Consider the following 12803-nt stretch of genomic DNA (forward strand, 5'->3'; position numbering starts at 1 on the left):
GCCCCTCTCCTTCACTGTGACTCCAGGCTCGCCCTTGCGACGGATTTGCCTGGGCTTTTTGCTTTGAAGTTGTAACTCGTTATCTGGAAGTAATCTCTAAACTTTAAAGAGTCTTTTAGGATCTCGCCTCTGATCTAGAATTTCTAGCGATTCGGGGTAGGAAAGAGATTGTCGAGGCGAGTCGAGCTTAGCAGTGAGCGCCCCGGCAATTTAGAAACCTCCTCTGCCAAAAATAAGATAGGCCTCTTCTCCCACGCTGTCTTTGAATAGACTGGCTCCTTTTTGTATGCTCCAGAGCTGGGGTTATTCAAATGTTCGTCAAAATGCTGATCTAATGCTCTCCGGTGCTGGGGAAGGGGGGCCGGGGGAGGGCGAGCTCCCCACTGATCATCAGCTTTTCTGTATATAAAATGGCGTGACTGGCTCGTGGTGCCACTGATGCGATGTGAAATGTTCTGTTTGCTGTTTGGTAAGTTCTGCGTTCAGCCGTCGTTAGAGCAGGTACCTAATAAATGCCCATAAATATCTGCAGGGTGGGTGTCAGGAGGACGGGGCCAGACTCTTTCCAGTGGTGCCCAGCGACAGGACAAGGGGCAATGGGCACAAACTGAAGCAGAGGAAGTTCCAGCTGAACCCAAGGAAGAACTTCTTCCCTCTGAGGGTGACGGAGCCCTGGCCCAGGCTGCCCAGGGAGGCTGTGGAGTCTCCTTCTCTGGAGATATTCCAGACCCGCCTGGACGCGGTGCTGTGCAGCCTGCTCTGGGTGACCCTGTTTGGGCAGGGGGTTGGGCTGGGTGACCCACAGAGGTCCCTGCCAACCCCGACCATGTTGTGATTCTGTGATTTCAGCAGAACTTTTAGATGTTGTAGTGGGCTTTTGCCCCTGTCTCAGAGAGACGACGCTTGCTCAGAAGGAGAAGATGGATGTGATGAAACCGGTGCTTTCGGAGCAGCTATTAGTTGGAAAAATTCTACCCTGGAGAGTGCAGTTGTGTGGCCTTCAGAGCAGCCTGGGTGTTGTTCTGCATTGTGTTTGTTAGTGGCGTGGCTCTTGGCTTGCATGGGAAGTGTTGTGTTAATGGCACTCAACACAATCTTGACTAATTAGGGAAACATTGTGGAGAGGATGGCATGCAGAGGCAGAGCAGTTGCAAAGCTTGAAGCAGGAGTCGTCAGCTGCACCGTGCGAGTTGCCGAAGTTGTTTCCCTGCAAGGGAGAGCTTAGGAGAGGACCGGTCTGATCCTGCCTGTGCCACGGTGTGGGAGGTGTATGAACCGCTGAGATGATGAGCTGGTCGTGCCTCTGCTTCTTGGGCTGATGAGGCCTTACCCAGAGCATCAGGACTTTGGGAAGGAGCTTGAGATCCTCTGAGAGAGTCCGGGAGACAGTCATGTGAATTACCGGGCTTGAGAAGCGAGCTGCTTGGAGAGGCTGAAAGAATTGCTGCTGTTCCAAGAGTTGGCAGAAGGGGTGATTAAAGGGAGGTGCCTGTCTTCAAGCATGGGAAGCTCAAACGGGAATAGTTTGTAATCCATCGCTCCGGATGGGGGGAGAAGGAGCGGTGGGCAGACTCTACACAAGGAAAATAAGTTTAAAATGTAAATTAAAAACGGAAGAAGTGATATACAGAGCTGAGGGATGCTGAAGAACTGGAGGCTTGGATGCACACTTCAGGCTGATATGTCAAGAACGGGGTGGGTGTCCTTGGTCCAGCCTATGGTGAGGGAATGGCCTCAGGGATTGCTCCAGGACCTGCTGCAAAGGAGACATTTTACAGCTCTATTGGTTCTATTTAGCACTAATCCCCTTGCAGTTGTGTAAACACCTAAATAAAACATGACTTGTTTAATTAATTACACTGAAATCATGGGACTTTACACTTAGCTTTAGATAGGAACTGTTTTAACTTCCTCCTTGGTGATGAACGCCTCAGCTCATGATATAACAGGTATGAATCTTTTAGAAATACGTTATTAGGGGATTTTGTTTTAGTTAATAGGTATTAGTGTTTGGATTTTTTTTTTTTAACAGAAGGAACTACAGGAATTTTTTTTAAAATATTCCTGAAAATTTAACACTTTTCTGTGCATCGGGTAAGAAAGTTGTGAAATAGTGGCCTTGGTGTGTTGACTTTGGAACTGTAGCTCCTGGTTCTAGCAGTTGGGGCTTGACAGGCAGATGTCCGTCACGCTACTCATCGCATCTGGAAATAATGCCCCAGCTGCACACAGCGCTGGTCATTGCGGCGTCAGGTGGAGGGCTGTTTTACGAGTTATAATTTGCTTGCTGGCTTCATCCTGATTAATTCTATTTAATTTCTTCTGGTTAGCGTGGACTGCCTTACCCTAGCTCAGTTTAAATCAGTGTTGGTCGGAGTGCTAGCCAGAGGAGGGGGATTGCGGCTCCTGCAGAAACGCAGCCACCGAGGCTGTGCTTTGCTGCAAAAGCTGGTCAGGCAGCTGCAGACTGTCAAAGAGTTCTTTAAAAAGTGTTCTTTAAAAATGTACATCTGTGAGAGAGAGAGAGAATGTATTAGTCATCCTAACCTGTTTTATCACAGCTTTGAATTTGAAAATAATTTTCATCTCTGACTCCTTCTGAAGTTGTAGTTCTTTCTCTTTTTTTGTGTGCTCTTTTCCTGATTTTGAATTTTTGTGATGTGAAAGCTGACTATCCCAAGTCTGACCTGTGTAGTTGTAGGTATGATGTCCCAAAATCTTCACAGCCTTGGTACTGCTTCGTTGAGAGCCAGTCAGCACGGCGTGGAAAAATGTCTCTGTTTTTTTCTTCTTCATCTACAGAGCTGTGGGGCTGCGGATAAGCTGTGTACATAATACACGAGCAGGATATGTGTAGTTTTCCAAAACGAAGGCTGCAGTCAAAGTTCGTTATATACCTGGTTTTAAACACATTTAAACCAATCCTCTTTTTAATACAATTTAGCACATACCATAACTGCTTTGGATCTAATCCTGGGGAGCAGTAGTACCAAGGACACTCAAGCAAATAGAAGAAAACAGATCACCGTCGTGCTCACCTCTGCTGTGGGTGTCAGGAGGATGGGGACAAGCTCTTTTCAGTGGTGCCCAGTGACAGGACAAGGGGCAATGGGCACAAACTGAGGCACAGGAAGTTCCATCTGAACATGAGGAAGAACTTCTTCCCTCTGAGGGTGACGGAGCACTGGCACAGGCTGCCCAGGGAGGTTGTGGAGTCTCCTTCTCTGGAGATATTCCAGACCCGCCTGGACAAGGTCCTGTGCAGCCTGCTCTGGGTGACCCTGCTTGGGCAGGGGGGTTGGACTAGATGACCCACAGAGGTCCCTTCCAACCCCTACTATTCTGTGATTCTGTCCGGGGCGCGTTTGTAGAATCCGACTGATGGAACAGCTCCTCACGGATTTTAGTGTGGCGAACGTCGGTTCGTAACGGTGGCATCCCAGCCCCGCTCCCAGCCCCGTCGCCGAGCCCTTTCCAGCGCAGAGCTGCTAACGCAGCGCTTAATCTGCTGGTGACAACCAGCGACTTGCTTTCGCTGGAGACCTCAGCGTTGCTAATTGGAATGGATCTGAACGAGCGTTAGCCGTGGTAGACTGGGTTTTGAGACCTGCTCGTGATACTGAGGAAGACAGATAGCACCAGCTCTACCGGGTCAGTAAAATTTAAAAATTAGTATTACAAAAGTGGTAATTTTTGTCTGTATTAAGGTGTGTGTCTTTAAACGTGAATTTTTGAACAGATAACTTATTTTCTCTGTAAATCCTTGTTAAGCCGCGTCTGGTCCACGCGTGCGTGTGCCGTGCAGATTGCTCAGGTGCTTACTGGAGCAACTGGCCGCTGGCAGATCAGAAATGGTCGTTTCCCAACCCTGCTGTGACTTGTTGTTGCATGCGTACTCTGTGCTGACCTCTTACTGGAGAATGAAAGCAAACGTAGGAATTTGTCTACCTGGATTAGAGATGGAGTGACTAAGCAAGTAAGACAGTCCATCAAGCTTGATTAGTCTCAGTGGAAATTCATTTTATTCAGTTGGTTGGTACTTTGCCTCAGTCTCTCACTTGTAAGTGATTATTCTAATTTGTATTTTTTAATCTAATTATTTCCATCTCTTTAAATGATCATTATTACAGGTATTCATACAGAATACATGAGGAGCGGTTATTGTCAGATATAATTTTGTGAGCGGTTATATTAACTTACACATGATTTTAAATATTAGATATTTATCACTTAAATTCTCTTGCTGTTCCTGACGGGGTCAGAAACAAAGCTTGTATTTGTATGTACACAAAGCCCAACAGTGAGTGTGCTGTAGACAGTCCCATAAAAAATACACTTTAGTGAAGAACTTTTCTGCCTTGCCTCTGAGAAGCAGCCATGCAGCAGACCCTGTGGCTGAATTTCGAGGAACATTTGCCCAGCAGAGAGGTCCCTGCCCGAGTTTCTTGCTGCTTACTGGGTTGCACTGAACGCCCGTGGAAACATCTTGACAAATATCTCAAGTCCTTTTCTTTGGATTTTAGGAAATCCTAAGTCTCCGAGCCAGGATTACAGGGATTCAGACAAAGAAAAGAGGAAGATACCAGATATATTAATTTTTTTCTAAAGCTCCTAGATCTTAAAGCAGGTCCAAACATGTAACTTCTACCAAACTTCTGGAAATTTGGTTTGGAGCTGAAGGTGTGACTCCAGGTAACACACTGTTGTTGGATGGTGACCCCAAACGAGAGGAACGCGGCACAGCTGCTCCAGGTGACACCCCATGGAGCAGTAGTGTGCTGGTGGGACGTGCCTGAGGTCCTGCCGCTCCACGGGCTTCGGTGCTGGCCACCCAACGTGGGGACAGCAGCAGGGAGCTTGGCCTTTCCATCGGGGGGTTCACCAGGACGCAACGCTACCCTCCACAGTTCATTGAGTTATCGTAGAATCATGGAATCATTTAGCTTGGAGGAGACCTTCAAGATCATCGAGTCCAACCATTCCAGATCATCCAGTCCAACCAGTGCAACCCAACCATCTTGAAGCCACGTGTCTTTAATTCATCTTCATGTAAACTCCTGCTTTCCACCTGTTCCTTTGGAACGGAAAGGAGCACTTCTTTCTCTCATTATTTTGTAAGAACAGAATGCAAATGAGTAATTTTCTCTGCAGTGCTGCGGCAGTGCTTTCTTACCCGCCATGTGACATAATGGTGCCATAAAGTCCTAACCAAAAATGATGTCACGTAAGAGCTATTCCAGTTAAACTATAACCCCGTGCTGCCGGGCGTGCTGACATGGGTCAGCCGAGACGCGGTGGCAATGCCAGCGCTGCAGGAAAGAGAAAGCAGCTGTGGTCAGCCCGCCCGGAGATGGCAGCTGCTCCCGGTGCCCGGCGTTCCCGGCTGGGGAAGCCACCGCTGCGCCAGGTCGCCTGCCCCAGGTAGGGCTGAAGACTCTTCCCCGAGACCAGCTGGGTTTGGGGGTTTATGGGTTAAAAACAGGGAGAGGGAAAGGAGAAAGGCAGAGCAAGGAGAGAGGCTGGATTTCCCCTCTTCGCTTCTTGGAATTGGGTTTTTTGGAAACGATCGATCTTTTTGGGTGGGCACTTGCTCTTGGCGTGGCCAACATCCCAAGTGCCCATGCATTCATCAACCTACAGTGACAATGCTTTCACGTGTCTCATTTTTAATTGTATTTTCTGAACTGACGGTGCTTACCCTTTAGAATATTACTTTTTTAGCACTAAAAATCTGGGCCATGACCTGAGGTGCATTATACTAAAGCCTGGGGGAAAAAACCAAAACCCAAGTGTCTCTCCACCGTCCTCTGTATTAGATGGGATGTTTGGCTGCTTTATTCCTGCTTTAGGAGGGTGCAGGGAGCAGGTATCTATTGAACCCGCTCTGAAGCAGCTTGTGCATCGGGCTCCTTGAAGAAAGCCGGGCGGCTTTAGCAACACCACGCAGCAGGACAAAGGTTTGCTGGCCTGTTTTCTGAAAGCCCACGTTTTACTCGTAAGCTGTTCGGTCCGATGAGGCTTCAGTTCTACACTGAAAACAGAAATCATGCGTGTGTACTAGTCCAGTAATCCCTGAAAATAACGCCATTTTCTCCCATTTCGGGGAGCTGAGCCGTCCCCCGCGGCATCTCCTTGGGCCCTGGGGAAGCGGTGGCAGCGATCCCGATGCTGGGAAGAGCTGGGCACAGGCTTCTGTGCTCACGGATTTCTAAGCCGGTCCGTACTGGGTTGCATTTCGATTTCAAGTGCTCTGCTTCCTTGGCAGGATTTGAGGTGGCTGTCCGATTTTACAGCGATTTTCTTTTTTCCTTTGTCACAGTATTAAGTTCTCTGTTGGACATAGAAGGATTTATCTATAACAATACGGGCTTTTAAAACTGTGGTTGTAACAGGAATCTCTGGCACCTTTTTAAGGCTTCAGATAATCAGAAATAGCTGAGAATCCTTCACTACAAAAAAAATATTAGTCCATGGAGTTAAAGCTTAAGTGCCTGAGCCATTTACCCACGCATATCCAGGAAATAAAGGCTGGAGGTAGTAGGATGTAAGTAGATAAAAATGCATTGTATCCCCATACGGTTATGAAAGCAGCTCCCATTTCTCTTTCCAGGCAGGGCAGCAGCTGCCTGACAGCAAAGCTGTGTAATAATGACAGTGTATGTCTCTGCCTGGATCTTCTCCTGTCCAATTTTATCAAGAGGAGACCTCTTCTGTAGCACGCGGTTGTCCTTTCTTGTTCAGCAGTGCTTTTCTACCTGTCTCTCCTCTCTGCAGAGGAGCTGTTACTATTTTTCTTCTTCTTTTTTTTTTTTTTTTTAAACTCTGTATCATGACATTTTACCTTCTTGAGGATGGAAGATGGTGCTGTGTCTATGGTGGTGGGGTTTTTTGGTTCAGAAAATTAGATAGTTGAGGTTCTGTATGTGAAGTACATAAATCACAGAATGGTTGGGGTTGGCAGGGACCTCTGTGGGTCACCCAGCCCAACCCCCTGCCGAAGCAGGGTCACCCAGAGCAGGCTGCACAGCACGGCGTCCAGGCGGGGCTGGAATATCTCCAGAGAAGGAGACTCCACAGCCCCTCTGGGCAGCCTGGGCCAGGGCTCCGTCACCCTCAGAGGGAAGAAGTTCTTCCTCATCTTCAGATGGAACTTCCTCTGCTTCAGTTTGTGCCCGTTGCCCCTTGTCCTGTCGCTGGGCACCACTAGAAAGAGTCTGGCCTCATCCTCTTGACACCCACCCTGCAGATATTTCTAAGCATTTATAAGGTCCCCTCGCAACCTTCTCTTCTCCAGGCTGAACAAGCCCAGCTCCCTCAGCCTCTCCTCATAGGAGAGATGCTCCAGTCCCCTCATCATCCTCGTAGCCCTCCACTGGACTCTCTCCAGTAGCTCCTCATCTTTCTTGAACTGGGGAGCCCAGCACTGGACACAGCACTGCAGATGGGGCTTCACCAGGGAAGAGTAGAGGGGGAGGAGAACCTCCCTCGACCTGCTGGCCACACTCCTCCTAATGCACCCCAGGATACCATTGGCCTTCTTGGCAGCCAGGGCACACTGCTGGCTCATGGTCAACCCGTCGTCCCCCAGCACACCCAGGTCCCTCTCCGCAGAGCTGCTCTCCAGCAGGTCCACCCCAGCCTGTACTGGTGCCTGGGGTTGTTCCTCCCCAGGTGCAGGACCCTGCATTTGCCCTTGCTGAACTTCATCAGGTTCCTCTGTGCCCAGCTCTCCAGACGTACTCATACAGTGAAGCTTACAGTGCTGCTGTGTCGCTGCAGCGGGCTCAGCTCCCCGTCCAGCCCAGTCGGAAGAGGAGCACTCACTGCGCGGTCGTGTGAAGCGCTCAGTCGTGCTAAGCTCCGTCGCTTGTATCTGCCTCCGTGCTGCGACACCTAGATTTGCGAGGAGTTTTAATCCTGCTTTCTTTAGCAAGCAGAAATACAAAGTGGTGTGGCCGAAAATGAGATCCCTGAATTTTCATAACCTTTGTAGATGTGTTTATTTCTCATCGATTGTGGGCCATCGACTGGATACTCACGTCGTACTTTACCACGTTCAGGAGAATGGATACAAGATGTCTGTAAAACCCTCATAACAGTAATTCTGTGGGAAACATTGATGTTCCTTGTGCTTTCCAGTCTTTTGGAAGTCTACCAGATATTTTAATTATTTTGTTGTGTTTTGAAGAGCTGGATGTCTTTTAACGGCGAGCCGGTGAGCTCAGCGCTGCTCTGTGCAGTCGCCCAGCGAAGCAGCTCGCTGTGGCGGCCAGAATTGATAACCCGACGCTCTGGGGGATTGAAGCAGCCTTTGCCGAGGGTGTGGAGCGGTGAAGTTGAAGTGCAGCATTCAGCACCTCATCCCTGGCAGCGCCAGCCCTTTCCCTATCGATTCCGCTTTTATCCTGGCTCTATTCCAGATTTCCAGATCCTCTTCCTTCCTTTCCCCTCCCTGCGGTTTACGTGAGCGGCTGCTGCGTGTGTGAGCTTCCAGCATACTGTTGCTTGGCTTTGTAATTCTGCCTTGGTACAGTCTGGAAGGTTACCTGTCGTGCTAAATACTGTGTAGCCTTACTGAGGTTTTATAAGGTGGATTGCTTCCAAAATTACACTGAATTCCACCGGGGGTGTTTGTTTTGCTGAACAGAAAAAATCACGATGAATTGCAGGTTTTGAGGGGAGGTGATTGTCTGAAATTTGTTGGGGTTTTAATTTTTATTTTAAATACATCCTGGTTTTTTTTTCCTACAACACCTGAATATTAACTTCCTACTCAACTCTTACAATGGCTAGACAAGACTAGAGAAAACATATTTGTTTAACTCAGCCCTAGCAGCCCAGGTGTAAAACTTCATATAGTTGGTAGCCGTATGGCCCCTTACCATGGTGGCTGTCGTACAAAACTATAAATGGTTTTGATTTTATCTAGTTAGACCTGGCTGAAGCGGTTTCTCGGAGCTGGAGCGTTGCAGACGAAGAGGCTGGGTCTCCTGCCGACAAAGCTGGGTCATGGTGGTCAGAGCAGGTCTGCACGCGACGGTAACGCCGCTGCATTTTGCAAGAAGCTATCATGCATAATTAGTGGTCTGAGCCTAAGAATGGCTCGTTCAGGGTTAAGCTGGCTGCTGACGGGTCCTGTTAGTGCAAGATATCCAGTCTGCTTCAATTATAAACAGTAGTAGAAGGAAATGAATGAGTGAATCTGTCAGTAGGAAGCTGGACTAGAAAATAAAAAGACATTTAAGAAAATAAAGTTTGATGCTAGTAATACATTTTATTATTTTTTCTTTGCTCATTATGTTACAGAAAAAAACCAGCTAGATCCGTTGAGCTTCCCAGCTGTAAGAAGGGGAGCAAGAATAAAGAAATGCTATTATCCGTGTGCTCCCGTGTAGAAAAAGTTTTATACCTTTTTTTTCCTCTCAAAAATTATTATTTTGTCTTTTTACTTCCATGTTCCTTTTTTTCTTACTCCTGTGTTCTCAAAACACTTGGAAGAATTTAAAACAGCACCCTAGGGGCAATGGCTAGAGAGCATCCTGCAGTCTCTCCTGGAAGGGGTTACCTTGCTAAACCGGGTGTGCTTTAAGGGCTTTTGGCGGCAGAAGGGCTGCTCTGTGTTACACAGAGCCTGGAGAATGCAAACAAGTGATGAGCTGCCGTGTCCGACGAGCTGGCGCGATGCCCTTCCTCCAGGGTCCGCGTGGTCCCCAGGGCCGGGCAGTGGCTCTGCCAAGCAGCCCCCGTGCCGGCAGCTCCCTCCTGCGGGCACCCCTTCGAAGCGTGAGAGGATTCATTTTTAGGTCTGGTGTGTGCTGGGTTTGCATTTAGTCAGTTTAGTCAAATTTCCTCATTTTACATGAGGAAGAACTTCTTCCCTCCGAGGGTGACGGAGCCCTGGCCCAGGCTGCCCAGGGAGGCTGTGGAGTCTCCTTCTCTGGAGATATTCCAGACCCACCTGGACGCGGTGCTGTGCAGCCTGCTCTGGGTGACCCTGCTTGGGCAGGGGGTTGGACTGGGTGACCCACAGAGGTCCCTTCCAACCCCGACCATTTCAGGATTCTGTGATTCCTAGGTGTAGCAGAGGGGCTGGGGAGAAGGTTCACTCCTGAGTGACACACGTCCGAGTGGCGAAAAGGCGGTGTGAAAGTTGTGGTTACAGAGGTTTGCTATACATTCGAGCTTATCCAGAGATTATTTGTGGTGGATTATCCCGTTTTACACTGAAAGGAGGGATTTTCTAGGGGTGATTCGAATGACTGCTGAGTTCCTGGATTTTTTCAGTCTGTTGTTAGGCAGTAGTATATAATACCCTGTGGAAGCTGTAACACGAAATATATTGTACCAAAACATCGGGGAGCGTTCTTGTGCAGCATTACGATGGTTATGATTTTAGCAGTGGATGCAGAGCCACCCTCTGGACGTGTTCTGCCATTTGAAAATACAGAAAGTAACGTTTGTGTGTTATGCCAAAGGAAATATTTTTAAATCAAGCAAGACTGGCTAATGGCTGAGATGGCAGCCTCTTATAACTAACATGTTCATTAGGGATTTGATAAATGTACAGCAAATTAATAACAACACTTATTTTTTCCACATAAACCTCAATTTAGAGGGACTAGAATATTTCTAGACCAGCTCATTTATCTACAACTATCAATTTCCCTGAATTTCTCCATAGTCTTCAAAGCAACAGTGCATTCTCATCACACCTTTTCTCTGACCCTCTCTACCTTGGAAATGACCTTCTGGTCTCACAAAACTTGAAATTCTCTGTGTTTGGAAGGCTTTGGTGAAATGCTTTGTAGCTCACAGACTCATAGCTGTGGCACATGTGTTGTCCAAAGGAATGTTTCTATGAAGCGCCATGTGGATGTCTGTAGGAAATCTGTAGGCTTTTGACACCGTCTCCCATAAAATCCTCGTAGGGAAGCTCAGGAAGTGTGGGATAGGTGAATGGACTGAGGTGGATAGAGAACTGGCTGAATGGCAGAGTTCAGAATCAACCCTGACCTTGCTGTGATTCTGTGAAATCAAGGTGGGGTGCGGAAACTCTGAGAAGTGCTTGTTGCAGGTAGTTTAAACTTTATGGCTCCTGGTCTCCTTGGTGGTAAAAGCTTTTCCTTTTTGTTTCGGTCTCCAGGCATCTGTGATGCCAAAGATGCGTGTCGAAGGTCCACAGCGTAGAAGTATTGGTCTTGTGGAGGGAAGTCACTTGGACCCTCAAGACCGGGTCTGGCCACACGGGGGTTCTGGGCTGCTTTCTCCTCCCTGCACCCCATGGTTCTCCTGCTCGTGCTCTTTGCAGAAGGTACAATACTTGAAATTATGGCAGGAACCACCACAAATATGTGATTTTTGCATTTATTCTCAAGGTTTGCATTTACTCTTAAGATTCCTGCTGCTGGTACTTCTGAGTTTTCTTCTTATCTATGGGAATGACTTCCAGACTCGGTGCCTCAGTGTCCTCAGCTGCTGTGTTTACTGATGTAGAGTGGCTTTTCTGGCCTGATTCCTGTCATCATCTGTGAACGATGGCTGGGCTTTACCTTCCTTTTCTTGGATTTAGAACATTCTTAATGAATTCTTAGTGCGCGCAACTGGTATTTTCCTTTTCCTTCTGCATCAAAACTGAAAGTTAAGTGATAAGGCAAAGGGAGAGTATAAAACAAGTTTAAAAACTTTCCTCGTCTGAAGTAAACATTGCTTTTTCTTTTAGCTTTGTTCCGACATTGAGGAAAAAACGTGATAGTAATTTGACCTGGAAATTTATCTTTTGCTTTCGTTTTCTTTTAGGTCCAGGATGGAACATTCCTGCTCGCTCCTGCTGCTCTGTGTTAGTTTTCTGTTTGCGCAAGCTTTACCACCCAATGGAACGGAATTGCCAAAGCCAACAGCAACCACAAGTAAGGAAGTCACTTCATGCCTGGGAATGGGAGTGGGTGGGGAAAGGCACTTCTGACAAGGTCCTCCTGGTGACATAGTCCTGGATATTTTTCCGGGACTTTGACCCCACTAACGTGCTTCTAATCTTGCCAGACGACCTCTGTATTTGCTCTCCACGTGAGTGGCGCTGTACACTTTACTTTCTCTTTCCCATGTATGGGAAATGCACAGGAGAGCCCTGGGAGAGGTGGAGAAGCATGGGATGTCTTCTCCTGCCTGGGCTGCAAGCTCTCTGTGCCCCAGGAGCTGTCACTGTGGGTCTCCAACATGACGAGACCTGAACACAGATAGTATGAAATGAAGAAATTATCAAATAGACAACAGGATGAACACATTTAAACATCATGAGGACCTACGGTCTTTATATGTGTACTGTGTTTTCTAATGATAAGAGCTAAGGTAAGACTTGAGGAGGTGGATGGTAGTGCAGGTGTCCTGCATAAGATTAGGTCCAGTAAAAAACAGAAAAGCCTTTTTCAAAGACCTGAGAGCAATCTTCTACTCGCTGGTCCACCACAGCATCTTTTGTTCATCCTCATGTCTATTTTCGGAATTTCTTCCTCTTGCTTCAGGCCCTCCTACAACTGCGTCCTAACACATTGCAGTCCTGGAAGGGGGCTCGTGCAAGTCAAATAAGGGTTGGGGTTTTTTTTATTTATTTAAGACACGGATTCTGCTATGCTGTTATGTGATGGGATGATATATTTTATTTGCACATTGTCCTTTGCTTCATAATCCCAGCTATCTTGGAAGCCCCTGTGCTGGAGCTGGTGAGTGGTGCTTGCCACAAATAAGAGAGCTTTGATTTTTTTGTGTTTCGATAAGGCGCAATCTGGGTGCCTTAATCTCAGCTGTTA

At 47.6% G+C, this 12803-nt stretch overlaps 1 protein-coding gene across 5 annotated transcripts in view; it reads left to right on the forward strand.

Annotated features, from left to right (window-relative positions):
• The window catches only part of PTPRE (protein tyrosine phosphatase receptor type E), a 106868-nt gene that overhangs the window by 57596 nt on the left and 36469 nt on the right, over nt 1-12803 (forward strand). For all 5 annotated transcript variants that reach the window (XM_075423924.1, XM_075423926.1, XM_075423927.1 and 2 more), the window contains exon 2: nt 11797-11906. In XM_075423924.1, the coding sequence (XP_075280039.1) occupies nt 11804-11906 (103 nt within the window). In that variant the 5' untranslated portion in view covers nt 11797-11803. The remainder of the gene's footprint in view (nt 1-11796; nt 11907-12803) is intronic.

The sequence above is a fragment of the Opisthocomus hoazin genome, chromosome 6, assembly GCF_030867145.1.
Source record: "Opisthocomus hoazin isolate bOpiHoa1 chromosome 6, bOpiHoa1.hap1, whole genome shotgun sequence".
In the NCBI taxonomy this organism is placed as follows: domain Eukaryota; kingdom Metazoa; phylum Chordata; class Aves; order Opisthocomiformes; family Opisthocomidae; genus Opisthocomus; species Opisthocomus hoazin.